The sequence below is a fragment of the Eschrichtius robustus genome, chromosome 5 (genome assembly GCF_028021215.1).
Source record: "Eschrichtius robustus isolate mEscRob2 chromosome 5, mEscRob2.pri, whole genome shotgun sequence".
NCBI classification, from domain to species: domain Eukaryota; kingdom Metazoa; phylum Chordata; class Mammalia; order Artiodactyla; family Eschrichtiidae; genus Eschrichtius; species Eschrichtius robustus.
In genome coordinates this window covers 38636804-38652383 of record NC_090828.1, presented here as the reverse complement: position 1 = coordinate 38652383, position 15580 = coordinate 38636804, and the positions used below count along the sequence as shown (strand labels likewise).

At 36.7% G+C, this 15580-nt stretch overlaps 1 protein-coding gene across 1 annotated transcript in view; it reads right to left on the bottom strand.

The window, feature by feature from the left end:
• The window catches only part of PGAP1 (post-GPI attachment to proteins inositol deacylase 1), a 79204-nt gene that overhangs the window by 40786 nt on the left and 22838 nt on the right, over positions 1-15580 (bottom strand). Inside the window, exons 4-5 of the mRNA XM_068544738.1 lie at positions 6560-6731; positions 2727-2884 (exon numbers count right to left, since the gene is read on the bottom strand). Coding sequence (XP_068400839.1) covers positions 2727-2884; positions 6560-6731 — 330 coding nt within the window. The remainder of the gene's footprint in view (positions 1-2726; positions 2885-6559; positions 6732-15580) is intronic.

The window sequence follows — 15580 nt, the reverse complement described above, 5'->3', positions numbered from 1 at the left end:
GTTTTTTTTTAATAAATTTATTTATTTATTTATTTTTTGGCTGCATCGGGTCTTTTTTGCTGCGCGTGGGCTTTCTCTAGTTGCGGCAAGCGGGGGCTATGCTTCGTTGCAGTGCACGGGCTTCTCATTGCGGTGGCTTCTCTTGTTGCGGAGCATGGGCTCTAGGCACGCGGGCTCCAGTAGTTGTAGCATACAGGCTCAGTAGTTGTGGCTTGCGGGCTCTAGCACACAGGCTCAGTAGTTGTGGCACACGGGCTTAGTTGCTCCGCGGCATGTGGGATCTTCCTGGACCAGGGCTCAAACCCACGTCCCCTGCATTGGCAGGCGGATTCTTAACCACTGAGCCACCAGGGAAGCCCTATGCCTCTTTAATAATAATAAAAAAAGGTATTTGTAACAAAACAAAAGGTATTTATAACTTCTAAGGAGTCATTGAGTCATTGTCACCATTGTACTCTGCAAATATCAACGTGTATTTGGGTTGGAGGCTCTAAAGTTGAAGGAATCTATAGATTACTTAATGAACTTATAAGCATTAGCTATCTTATTTAGGAATTGCTACTGGCAACTTATTTTAAAAAATTAAGACAACCAGAGTTCACTGTGGTTCTAAGGTTATACCAGATGCTCAGTAAAGTAAGAACACACAGTAGACATCATTTACTATTAACAAGGACAAAAGCTAGTTTACTTTCATTCAGTCTAATGAATGCATCTGTGTTAGAGCTGAAAAAAGGAAAGTCAACACACATTATAAAGGTAGTTGCTCATGACCTTTGTGATAAAAACTGTTAAATGTCCACCAAAATCTTCTTCCTTTTTCATACAGTTAACTAGAATGCATGTCTCAGCCTCTCTTATTCTATGGTGTGACTAAGTTTTCTCTAATGGGATGTGAAAAAGAGTGATGTGTGCCATTTCCAGGCCTAACTGCTCTCCTTCATGCTCTTTCCCCCTTCCTGTGGATTGAAACAGTGATGATTAGAGCAACCTCGGAAGCAAAGCATTCAAGAAGGGGGAGCCTACTACCAGCCTGGGTCCCTTAGTGAGACTCCTCAAAAACCACCCACCACGTAAACGCACACCTAGGGCCGTCATATGAGTGAAACATAAAATTCTATTGTGTTTAAGTGCCATTACCTGCATGAGTGAATATTACAGTAGTTCAGCCTACCCTACGAATATAACTAAGGTCTCTAACTTAAACAATTTTTCTAGTCCCAATGGATTTAACGTCATCTAACTGTTCTTGAGATAATCATTAAAAAATTACTTCTTAATAATTGTTTTTTTAAAGAGAACACACATATAGATATATAAAGACTGTAGATTATTTGAGAGCTAAAAACTAAGTAATTAAATATTTAAAAACTAAATAAAACTCAGATTATACAATAACCAGCTTTGAGAAAGTTCCATAATAAGTAAAATAATATTTTCATCAGAGATACAGATATATGAGCTGCCTTGAACACAATACATTATCAAATGGATTAGAAAAGAGGGAAGCACACGCCCCCCCCCCCCCCCACCCCGCAACACACACCATTAAAAAGACCAAGTTCTTTAAAAGCTGCAGGAAGGGGTATCAATACAGCATCATGCTCCAGACCAAGTCTAGGAAATAAGTTATATCCAATTTTATCTGACTCAAACATCTATTTTTATACTAAGGAGTTCATATTTAGAGTTTTGAGAACTTCTAGCACATATCTGCCCAAAATATTCAGCATCAAAAAACAAGATTCCTACCGATGATGAGGTTTGAGAGATTTACCAATTAGTAAATTAGTACTAATTAGTTCCAAAGCTATTATGGCTACATCACAACTCCTTCAGTTATAATAAAATGGTGGATAAGAGCAGAATAGCTTAATAATTTTTGTTCTATGTATGGCAAGCATTCAGTAATACCTATTTACTGAATGAACAGCAGTAGGTGAACTGAGCAAAGGAGTATCTATTAAGAGAACAACTATGAAACAAAGAACTATCATCTAAAAAGCAAAAGGAAGCCTATAAATTTTCTTTTTAGAAATTAAGTTATATTTGGAGATGACATGTATACTGAGTTTAAAAGTTAAGCTCTTAACTAAAGACTTAAAGGTTAAACATACAAAAATAAATCCTAAAAGGAAACCTGAACTTATTTTACAGAAGCTGTGTATCCCAGTTAAAGACCAAATACTTGATGTCCTAGCAGGGAAGAATAATTAGCAAATTAATTAATCAGAGCTCTATCTATACTATCAAAGCTAATTTTTAAATTTTAAAATCAGTAAACCTTCATTCAAGTTTAAAATTCAAGAGTATGTGAAATGTTTGATCTTCCATTACCACTGTATACAGCATACCACTGAGATACACCCGGGGCCCCTGGACTTCAGCCCATACTTTTTTATACTTAAAACTCTACTCAATGGATAGGCACTTATTTTGAACAAGAAACAATCACCTTCATAAATAAGAGTCATTTGCACAAAGTTTCTAAGATCCTTTTCACCTTCCATGGATGTAAGTATCCATGCCTCTGTCTTCCCCAAATATTCGTATTCATTGTTTCATGTTCTGTCTCTCTCACATACACATACACATGCACACTTGCACACACACAGTATACCAGACCAACTCAGGAATCATTTCCAACCGATTACATATCATTTCTCCTTTCATGCCCCACTGTGTCCATCATGTTACTACTTCAGTAGAATCTTTAAAAAGATTACCACAACAGATAAGGCACTGGTATGATGGCTTAATTTTGGTAGAAAAGTCAGTCCTGAACGAACTTGGTAATCCCGGAATCCTCCAGCTACAGACAGCGTGGTTAAATTTATGTGTCTAGCATTCAGAATCCAATAGTTGTTTACAGTCATATAAAAATCTAGTGGGAAATAAAAAAGACATACATTAAAAATCATTAACCATGCCCTGCAACAATAACCCATCTATAATACTAATATTAAACTGAATTTCTGTTTAACCCATCTGAATTGTCTATAAGCAATGCCATCCACATTTCTCTATTTTGGGTAAAATCAGTATCTTTACACATACTCTACTTTCCCCATCAGAGTACAAATACTAAGAGTTAGTAAAGGTATCAATAAAGAAAAAAGATAACCCAATTTTATTAGCTTTGACAAGTCCATAGCAAACAGGTCTCTACATTCCACAAGGATGCTGCTTGTTTATGAGCCACATAGTATAGAAAGAAACCCCCGAAATTCTTCCAAAGATACAAGTTTACTATGCTAAGGAGTTATATCAATAGATCTTCCTAATCATGGCTGTGTCCCTGCTTATAAGGGCTTAGCAACTGTCTACTGCAGCCACTGTAGTACTGGTGACCACACAAAGTACTATTTAAGTTCTTAAAATACCATCTATCAGGACAATGACAGTCACATTAGTCTTGGGACTCTCCGCTGCGGAAAATCTGATGCTTAAGAAGATTCTATCCATTTAGTGTAACAAGTGGTGCAGACAATTTTTCCACTTTATCTATGGAAGATGAGAAAAATTTAGTGTCAAAGATCTGAGGCCAGGGCAGGGGAGTTCTCATTTCCTATTCTGATTATCAAAACTTACTGCATTTTTTATCCTGGCATTTGATCCCATTGATGGCTTTTAACATTTTGGAACAGCAAACTCTTCTCATTAAAGATCTCAGTAGTATTCACCTAGATTGAGACCAAGCAGACCCATTCCTAATATCTCCAGGGCTTGGGATAAGAGTTCCAATGGGGTATACATGCCATATGTCTAAATACTTAAAAGTCAAAATTCCAGTTAACAAACTTAAATCAAATGTATTTTTCTCTGCCTACCTTGACAAATATATCATTGAAATAACCTGGAAGGCCAGGTTCAAATTAAGAATTCTAGGACACCTCAGAGTTGGACACCAGATTATGGCAGCATAGGGAGAGCATATCTCTGGCCACAGATTGCTGTGGAGATCTGCAGCAAAGGGGGAAGAGATCACTGTGCTCTCTTCTTCTTCCCAGTCACATTCCGTCCTGCATCAGAAAGACCTCCTGTGCACATCAAAATTCTGTCTGTACCTCATGCAGAGCCACCCCTTGGCCATAACTCAAGCTCAGGATTCTATATACCTGTCCTCAGGACAGATCCAAGTAAGAGGCTAAGGAAGTGGGCTTGAGGCATATGGGCAAGAAAAGTCTGAAGGACTGGCTACCTGGATCATAGTCCAGAAGTAAAGGTACAGCCTGTAAGTGGGGAGGCTGCTTGGCCTGTACACTCCACACCCCGTGGGGAATGGCAACACGAGAGCAGGGCCCTCTGAAGTACAGAGCTCAGTGCAAAGCTTCCTCTCCCCTATTTAAGGACAGTATTTCCACCAAGTAAAAATAGGGAATCTACTTCTGGAGGTCATGTGGGTCTCCTAAAAACTTAAAATCCACCCTTGAACTTTTGTTTTTTCATTCTAATTATGGCTTAACGCAATAAAAAATAAATACAGAATAAATGGCATAGAAGCTTGCTAATTACTGGAGAGGCTCCCTGACCCTAAGAAGCACTTTCAGCCTAAGCCATTTAGAGACAGACCATCGGTATCCTTCAGAAACAGTAAACCTGACTCTCTTGACAGTTCTTTCCTCAAAGAGATTTTTAAAATGCATTTTGAGTAATTGTAATTTAACCTGCATGGCTCATCTACATACACCACATAAAATGCAGTAAGAGAAAGAATTCTCAACTGTGATGGCAAGTATTATGACTTGTCTATACCTTTAATTTTTTCCTAAACCTATTATAAATAATAATTTATAATTATTAGAATCAGTAAAGCATATTTAACCAACTTCAATAATAAAACTAAAAATTTTTATTAGAAGAGTTCTACAGGCAAAGTTTTAAATGTAATAAGGAAAAAAATCAAACTTCTCTTTAAGTGCTACTGCACCAGATATTCCAGCAAGTAAGCTTACTCCTTGGCAATGTTATGTTAAGATGGGTGCTTTGGAAAACTACTTTGGTTTGGAGTCACTAGGGTATATGACTCACTTATCTATAAACAAAATTTTCACCACAATTAAGATAATGCATATTTTTATAGGGTAAGAAGTTGTGTAAATTTACTGATTAGGAAAAATAATTATTTCTTTCTAAAGATTTTCTTCTACACATACAACATTCCAAAAAGCAGTGAAGATAATACTTGACTTGACTTTCTTTAATAAAAAGTTGAGATAGTAGGCATTTAATTCTTATTCTGTGACATTATCACTATTTAATTAGATGACAACAATCATAAACTCCTATTGTTCACTCAAAATTCCCTGCAACATTACAGTATTATCCATAATTTTATTTCCTCTGTTATCATAATGTAACTCAATTCAGAGGCAGCATACGTAAATGTTAAAAGTACAGGCCCAGAAACAAGCTTGCTGGAGTCAAATACCAGTGTGGGAAGCATGCAGTCTTAGCCGGAGGTAACTCCTGGAGGAGACAGTATGTCTCTCACAAAAAGCAAAGCCCTTATCTTGGAATACACTCTTTTTCCCAGGCCTGAGGAATGTAAAAGAGATTAGCAAAGCTATCTCAAGCCAGGAGACCTCAGGGAACTGAGAGTCCTGGTTGTTCCCTATGGCTGGGGGCTGTGTGTGAGCCTGGTTAAGGGAAGATAATGTTCAAGGATAGTTGTTGTAAACTTGTTGACGTCTGTGGTAGTGACTGAACTGAGACGATAAGCAATTCCATGGGATTACTGTCTAATAATAAGTTCCTCTTCTGTCTATATAAGATTCAGTAAATTCTAAATAAAGTGCCTAGCAACCATCAGTTGTCTTGGTCCTTCTGACCCCATACTCGCAGTGCTATTCAGTCCCTTACCCCTCTCCTTCGGGACCTGGAAGACCCCCTGCGGTGGCTGGACCATCGCATACCAGCTCCACTATTTTCTTGCCATGTGATTTTGGGCAAGAACTTTATCTTGGCCTCTTTTTTCTGTCCATGAACATGGCAATAACAATGGTACCTATCTCAAAGAACTGCTATAAGGATCAAATGATACAATAATCATGTAAAGTTCTCACCACAATATCCAAAATATAATAAGAGCTCTATAAAGATTAGCAATCCTACCTTACCTAATCATATAAAGTGTTAGCAGACCTATTTATTAAAAAAAACCAAGGCATTTCTACTATTTTACTTAAATATAAGGTTATTTTGAATGAAGTACCCAGAAGAGTTAACAAAAAAAAGGAAGTATAAACACACTTTAAGAGACCAAGAGTCATCCTCAAGAATAACTAAAATGAAGCTCAAGTTCCTAGGGGTTATAAGACACATGCTTTCCATGTTAAGATGCAAAAGGGAGAGAAAATTAACAGCAGTTTCAGTTATGAGCCTAAGTTGAAAGTCACAACCAAGAGATGCTCAGAATTGGAGGTGCTGATTTAAACCTAAGCTGCTTCACACATGGATAAACCTATAGTATACTCTAAAGGGAGTAGTAGCTGCAAGGATCTGTTTAATCCTAAACAACAATGGGGAGGTCAGTTAGTGTTTATGTAACAGTACTCACCTGTAATGAAACGATCTAATGGCATCACAGGAGCAACATGAGGCGTTGCTTGTGTAATAAGAAGATTGATCAGATCCTGCTTAAAATTTTTCAATGTAAGCAAAGCTCTTGCAACAAGGCCACCCATAGAATGACCAATTATTGCCACACTCGTTGGAGCAAATTCTTGACCCTATTTAAAAAATCATCAAGGCATGATTAAGGATTAATATCATAAAAAATATACTAAATACTTCTCTCTACATATGAGCAATTTCATAGAAAAAAGAAAATTAAACTATTTATATAACCTCCCATAATAAGATACAGAAATACATTTTCATATATTTGTAATTAGTGTATACATATTTTGTGTTTTGCAAACATTTTTTTTTTAAGCCCAGGGGTTTTTTTTTTTTTAATTAATTAATTAATTTATTATTTATTTCTGGATGTGTTGGGTCTTCGTTTCTGTGTGAGGGCTTTCTCTAGTTGTGGCAAGCGGGGACCACTCTTCATCACGGGGCACAGGCCTCTCACTATCGCGGCCTCTCTTGTTGCGGAGCACAGGCTCCAGACGCACAGGCTCAGTAGTTGTGGCTCACGGGCCTAGCTGCTCCGCGGCATGTGGGATCTTCCCAGACGAGGGCTCGAACCCGTGTCCCCTGCATTAGCAGGCAGATTCTCAACCACTGCGCCACCAGGGAAGCCCCCTGCAAACATTTTTAACAGCTAGGCTTTGGTTTCTGAACCAAAATCAGAACACTTGGTCTAGCAAATCATGTTTTTACCATTTGTTATATTGTATGTAAGAGGTGTAATTATATTTGGTGTATACCAGAATATTAGATTTTATGGGATATATAAAGTCAAATCATTTATTTGAAAATGGAAATAGCACAAAAAAGCCAGAACATTTACAACTGCCACAGCAATGTACTACCTCATCATATTGATATATCTTATCTCATCAAATTATTTCTCTATTGTGTGCCTGGGTTTAAAAAGAAGCCAGCATTCCACAACATTTATTCACTGACAATTACATATTTTATTTTATTTTATTTTATTTTTTTAGAAATTTCATGTAATGTCTGAAACATTTATATTAACATATTTCCATACAAATAACCCAATGAAAGTTTAGTATTAGTTGTTTTGTTTTTTTTTTATACTGCAGGTTCTTATTAGGCATCAATTTTATACACATCAGTGTATACATGTCAATCCCAATCGCCCAATTCAGCACACCACCATCCCCACCTCACCGCAGTTTTCCCCCCTTGGTGTCCATATGTCCATTCTCTACATCTGTGTCTCAACTTCTGCCCTGCAAACTGGCTCATCTGTACCATTTTTCTAAGTTCCACATACATGCATTTATATATGATATTTGTTTTTCTCTTTCTGACTTACTTCACTCTGTATGACAGTCTCTAGATCCATCCACGTCTCAACAAATGACTCAATTTCGTTCCTTTTTATGGCTGAGTAATATTCCATTGTATATATGTACCACATCTTCTTTATCCATTCGTCTGCTGATGGGCATTTAGGTTGCTTCCATGACCTGGCTATTGTAAATAGTGCTGCAAATGAACATTCGGGTGCATGTGTCTTTTTGAATTACGGTTTTCTCTGGGTATATGCCCAGTAGTGGGATTGCTGGGTCATATGGTAATTCTATTTTTAGTTTTTTAAGGAACCTCCATATTGTTCTCCATAGTGGCTGTATCAATTTACATTCCCACCAACAGTGCAAGAGGGTTCCCTTTTCTCCACACCCCCTCCAGCATTTGTTGTTTGTAGATTTTCTGATGATGCCCATTCTAACAGGAGTGAGGTGATACCTCATTGTAGTTTTGATTTGCATTTCTCTAATAATTAGTGATGTTGAGCATCTTTTCATGTGCTTCGTGGCCGTCTGTATGTCTTCTTTGGAGAAATGTCTATTTAGGTCTTCTGCCCATTTTTGGAATGGGGTGTTTGTTTCTTTGATATTGAGCTGAATGAGCTGTTTATATATTTTGGAGATTAATCCTTTGTCCGTTGATTCATTTGCAAATATTTTCTCCCATTCTGAGGGTTGTCTTTTCGTCTTGTTTATGGTTTCCTTTGCTGTGCAAAGCTTTGAAGTTTCATTAGGTCCCACTTGTTTATTTTTGTTTTTATTTCCATTACTCTAGGAGGTGGATCAAAAAAGATCTTGCTGTGATTTATGTCAAAGAGTGTTCTTCCTATGTTTTCCTCTAAGAGTTTTATAGTGTCCAGTCTTATATTTAGGTCTCTAATCCATTTTGAGTTTATTTTTGTGTATGGTGTTAGGGAGTATTCTAATTTCATTCTCTTACATGTAGCTGTCCAGTTTTCCCAGCACCACTTATTGAAGAGACTGTCTTTTCTCCATTGTATATCTTTGCCTCCTTTGTCATAGATTAGTTGACCATAGGTGCATGGGTTAATCTCTGGGCTTTCTATCTTGTTCCATTGATCTATGTTTCTGTTTTTGTGCCAGTACCATATTGTCTTGATTACTGTAGCTTTGTAGTATAGTCTGAAGTCAGGGAGTCTGATTCCTCCAGCTCCATTTTTTTGCCTCAAGACTGCTTTGGCTATTCGGGGTCTTTTGTGTCTCCATACAAATTTTAAGATGACTTGTTCTAGCTCCGTAAAAAATGCCATTGGTAATTTGATAGGGATTGCATTGAATCTGTAGATTGCTTTGGGTAGTATACTCATTTTCACAATGTTGATTCTTCCAATCCAAGAACATGGTATATCTCTCCATCTGTTGGTATCATCTTTAATTTCTTTCATCAGTGTCTTATAGTTTTCTGCATACAGGTCTTTTGTCTCCCTAGGTAGGTTTATTCCTAGGTATTTTATTCTTTTTCTTGCAATGGTAAATGGGAGTGTTTCCATAATTTCTCTTTCAGATTTTTCATCATTAGTGTATAGGAATGCAAGAGATTTCTGTGCATTAATTTTGTATCCTGCAACTTTACCATATTCATTCATTAGCTCTAGCAGTTTTCTGGTGGCAGTTTTAGGATTCTCTATGTATAGTATCATGTCATCCGCAAACAGTGACAGTTTTACTTCTTCTTTTCCAATTTGTATTCCTTTTATTTCTTTTTCTTCTCTGATTGCCGTGACTAGGACTTCCAGAACTATGTTGAATAATAGTGGTGAGAGTGGACATCCTTGTCTCGTTCCTGATCTTAGAGGAAATGCTTTCAGTTTTTCACCATTGAGAATGATGTTTGCTGTGGGTTTGTCATAGATGGCCTTTATTATGTTGAGGTAGGTTCCCTCTATGCCCACTTTCTGGAGAGTTTTTATCAGAAATAGGTGTTGAATTTTGTCAAAAGCTTTTTCTGCATCTATTGAGATGATAGTATGGTTTTTATTCTTCAATTTGTTAATATGGTATATCACATTGATTGATTTGTATATATTGAAGAATCCTTGCATCCCTGGGATAAATCCCACTTGATCGTGGTGTATGATCCTTTTAATGTGTTGTTGGATTCTGTTTGCTAGTATTTTTTTGAGGATTTTTGCATCTATATTCATCAGTGATATTGGTCTGTAATTTTCTTTTTTTGTAGTGTCTTTGTCTGGTTTTGGTATCAGGGTGATGGTGGCCTCATAGAATGAATTTGGGAGTGTTCCTTCCTCTGCAATTTTTTGGAAGAGTTTGAGAAGGATGGGTGTTAGCTCTTCTCTAAATGTTTGATAGAATTCACCTGTGAAGCCATCTGGTCCTGGACTTTTGTTTGTTGGAAGATTTTTAATCACAGTTTCAATTTCATTACTTGTGATTGGTCTGTTCATATTTTCTGTTTCTTCCTGGTTCAGTCTTGGACGGTTATACCTTTCTAAGAATTTGTCCATTTCTTCCAGGTTGTCCATTTTCTTGGCATAAAGTTGCTTGTAGTAGTCTCTTAGGGTGCTTTGTATTTCTGCAGTGTCTGTTGTAACTTCTCCTTTTTCATTTCTGATTTTATTGATTTGAGTCCTCTCCCTCTTTTTCTTGATGAGTCTGGCTAATGGCTTATCAATTTTGTTTATCTTCCCAAAGAACCAACTTTTAGTTTTATTGATCTTTGCTATTGTTTTCTTTGTTTCTATTTCATTTATTTCTGCTCTGATCTTTATGATTTCTTTCCTTCTGCTAACTTTGGGTTTTGTTTGTTCTTCTTTCTCTAGTTTCTTTAGGTGTAAGGTTAGATTGTTTACTTGAGATTTTTCTTGTTTCTTTAGGTAGGCTTGTATAGCTATAAACTTCCCTCTTAGAACTGCTTTTGCTGCATCCCACAGGTTTTGGGTCGTCGTGTTTTCATTGTCATTTGTCTCTAGGTATTTTTTTATTTCCTCTTTGATTTCTTCAGTGATCTCTTGGTTATTTAGTAACGTATTGTTTAGCCTCCATGTGTTTGCCTTTTTTTACGTTTTTTTCCCTGTAATTCATTTCTAATCTCATAGCATTGTGATCAGAAAAGATGCTTGATATGATTTCAATTTTCTTAAATTTACTGAGGCTTGATTTGTGACCCAAGATGTGATCTATCCTGGAGAATGTTCCGTGCGCACTTGAGAAGAATGTGTAATCTGCTGTTTTTGGATGGAATGTCCTATATATATCAATTAAATCCATCTGGTCTAGTGTGTCATTTAAAGCTTCTGTTTCCTTATTTATTTTCATTTTGGATGATCTGTCCATTGGTGTAAGTGAGGTGTTAAAGTCCCCCACTATGATTGTGTTACTGTCGATTTCCTCTTTTATAGCTGTTAGCAGTTGCCTTATGTATTGAGCTGCTCCTATGTTGGGTGCATATATATTTATAATTGTTATATCTTCTTCTTGGATTGATCCCTGGATCATTATGTAGTGTCCTTCCTTGTCTCTTGTAACATTCTTTATTTTAAAGTCTATTTTATCTGATATGAGTATAGCTACTCCAGCTTTCTTTTGATTTCCATTTGCATGGAATATCTTTTTCCATCCCCTCACTTTCAGTCTGTATGTGTCCCTAGGTCTAAAGTGGGTCTCTTGTAGACAGCATATATATGGGTCTTGTTTTTGTATCCATTCAGCCAGTCTATGTCTTTTGGTTGGGGCATTTAATCCATTCACGTTTAAGGTAATTATCGATATGTATGTTCCTATGACCATTTTCTTAATTGTTTTGGGTTTGTTTCTGTAGGTCCTTTTCTTCTCTTGTGTTTCCCACTTAGAGAAGTTCCTTTAGCATTTGTTGTAGAGCTGGTTTGGTGGTGCTGAATTCTCTTAGCTTTTGCTTGTCTGTAAAGCTTTTGATTTCTCCATCAAATCTAAATGAGATCCTTGCCGGGTAGAGTAATCTTGGTTGTAGGTTCTTCCCTTTCATCACTTTAAGTATATCATGCCACTCCCTTCTGGCTTGCAGAGTTTCTGCTGAGAAATCAGCTGTTAACCTTATGGGAGTTCCCTTGTATGTTATTTGTCGTTTTTCCCTTGCTGCTTTCAATAATTTTTCTTTGTCTTTAATTTTTGCCACTTTGATTACTATGTGTCTCGGCGTGTTTCTCCTTGGGTTTCTTCTGTATGGGACTCTCTGCGCTTCCTGGACTTGGGTTGCTATTTCCTTTCCCATGTTAGGGAAGTTTTCGACTATAATCTCTTCAAATATTTTCTCTGGTCCTTTCTCTCTCTCTTCTCCTTCTGGGACCCCTATAATGCGAATGTTGTTGCGTTTAATGTTGTCCCAGAGGTCTCTTAGGCTGTCTTCATTTCTTTTCATTCTTTTTTCTTTAGTCTGTTCCGCAGCAGTGAATTCCACCATTCTGTCTTCCAGGTCACTTATCCGTTCTTCTGCCTCAGTTATTCTGCTATTGATTCCTTCTAGTGTAGTTTTCATTTCAGTTATTGTATTGGTCATCTCTGTTTGTTTGTTCTTTAATTCTTCTAGGTCTTTGTTAATCATTTCTTGCATCTTCTCAATCTTTGCCTCCATTCTTATTCCGAGGTCCTGGATCATCTTCACTATCATTATTCTGAATTCTTTTTCTGGAAGGTTGCCTATCTCCACTTCATTTAGTTGTTTTTCTGGGGTTTTTTCTTGTTCATCTGGTACATAGCCCTCTGCCTTTTCATCTTCTCTATCTTTCTGTAACTGTGGTTTTTGGTCCACAGGCTGCAGGATTGTAGTTTTTCTTTCTTCTGTTGTCTGCCCTCTGGTCTACATATTTTATTTTTAAAGTAAGTTTTTCTTTTTAAAAAATCTTTTCTGTCTCCACATAGTATCCTCAGTTCTACTACCAAACTTCTCCTCATCACCCTCCACACTGATCCTTCACCTATGCCTCTTCTCCTGTTACTATGAATAAATTGGGCCTTGTGCAGAAAAGAGTTAACAGAATAGGCCTGAGACTGCTCTCCTTAGAAGAGACTGCATTAAAGGTTGGCTCTGGGCTGCAGTATGGGACCATAGATTTTGGGAGGGTTCTCATCATTCCTAAATGATAAGAATAGCTCATTGTTCTAGAACTGTTTTGTAAACAACATGGTTTATGTTGAACACCTTTATCCTTCTGGTAGGGATTTTGGTACACGGAAGGCAGAGGCACAGGGTGTCTAGGTGACCAGCCCTCAATAAAAAACCTTGGCCACTGGGTCTCTAATGAGTTTCTCTCATAGATGATATTTCATACATGTCACAATCGTTGCTGTAGGAATTAAACACATCCAGTGTGACTTTCCTGCAAGAGAACACTGGGAAGCTTGCACCTAGTTTCTCTGGACTTCACCCCATGTACCTTTTCTCCTCCTACATTTCCCCCCATCCTGGTTAATGATAATTCAATCCTTTTAGTTTTTCTAATTTGGGTCATCCTTAACTCTTCTTTTTCTCTCACATTACCCCTCCATACCTGATGTGCCAGCAAATCCTGTTGCCTTTAAGATTTACACCAATCTGACCATTTCTTATCACCTCCACTGCTATCAACTTGATCAAATCACAATTATTTGTCTGAATTACTGCAAAAGCTTCCTAACTGGTCTCTCTGCTTCTACCTTTACATCCCTTCAGTTTATGCTCAAGAGCATAACGAATGACACTGTTAAAACCTAAAACAGAACATGTCATTCTTTTGTTCAAAAACCTCCAGTGGCTTTCCATATCATTTAAAAGGCAAAATTCTAAAAATGCCTACAAGGCTCTATAATCTGCCTCCCCCCACCCCGCCCCAAACTCTCCTTCTACTAACTCACTGTCTGTTCCAGCCATACCAGATTCCTTGTTTTTCCTCAAATACAGTTCACATGTGTTTGCCTCAGATATTTGTTTCCTCTGCCTAGAGTACTTTCCCCAGATATCTAAACGGGCTACTCCCTCATGTCCTTAATTTGTATTAAACTGTCTGGAGGTCTTCACTGGGTAACCTTATTTATAATTGCAGTCTTCTACCCTCAACTCCTTATCTCCTTTTCCTGTTTTATTTTTCTTCCTGGCATTTATCACCATATAAGATAGTGTGTATTTTTCTTATTTATGATGTTTACTGTCTGCCTCTCCCTGTTAGAACATAAGGTTCATGAGGGCTTGGACTTCTGTTTTATTCATTCCTATATTTGCATGCAGACTCATATGATGAATGAATGTGCTTTTCTCTACCTAAAATGTCCTCTCACTTTCCCACACCCAAATCGTATCCATTCAACAAGATTCAATTGTCTCTAACTCCTACTGTACTTGCTTGTAATAGAAATATTACTCTCTAAAAGCCTCAATTTAAAGAAAGTTTATTTGTTTTATTATAAATTTAGTATGTATTTGTTACACAAAACATGACTACAAAAAATAGACAAGGAAAACAAACTACCTAGTATATAACATTAAAGACACGATTGTTTATTGTGAAAGTCATTTATGGAAATAATTCTCATTTTGTAATCACATCTTATTTATCTTGTTCAATAAATATCAGATACATAAAAAGTCCTGTTTCATCCTATGGCTCATTTCATTCTATAATAAGTGTAGATTTAAGCTAAAAAATACTTGCTGTTGAAGTAATTTTAAAATGCTGGCTTATGCAAAGAATCATGACGCCTAAATTTCATTTTCAAGATACACAGGAATACAAATGCCTGGATTACTGTAGCTTTACAGTTAAGTCTTGAATCAGGCAGTGCACGTCCTCCAACTTTGTTCTTTTTCAAGGCTGGTCTTTCTGATTCTTTCCACATAAGCTCACCAGTTTTTTAAAAAAACAACCGCTGGTATTTGATTTGTATTGCATTAAATCTACTGGTCTGTTTGGGGAGAATTTACATCTTAATCTTGAATCTTCTAATCCATAAAGTTGGTCTGTTAATTTATTTTGGATTTCTTTAATTTCTATCAGCAAGGTTTGCAGTTTTCAGTGAACAGATCTTGCACATCTTTCATTAAATTTATCCATAAGAATTTATTCTGTATACTACTGTAAATGCATTTCAAAATTTCACCTTCCATTTGTTCACTGACTTTTGAATATTGACCATTTACCTGTGACTTTGCTAAATTCACTTATGAATTCTAAAAATTTTCTGTAAATTCCTTTAAATGTTTCTGTATACTTATGTCATCTGTGATTACAGATAGTTTTAATTCTTCCTTTTTAATCTTTATTAATTTTATTTCTCTTTCTGGCCTTATTGCACTAGCTATGACTTCTGTACAATGTTGAATAGGGATGGTGGGAGGAGACAGAAGCTGAAAAATGAAGAAAGGAAAAAACCGTCTGTATACAACATTCAAGACATTTGATTATTTATTGTGAATAACATTTATGGAAATCTCATTTTATGATCACATCGTACTTATCTTATCCAGCAAAATCGATACATAAATGGTCCTTAACTAAATACAGCTTGTTTCCTCCCATAATACTATGCATATGCATGATAGTTGTAATTCCTCAGCTTGAGGAAGTTCGCTTCCATTCCTACTGTGCTGAGTTTTATTTTTTTTTTCCTTAAATTATGAATGGGTGCTGAATGTAGTCAAATGA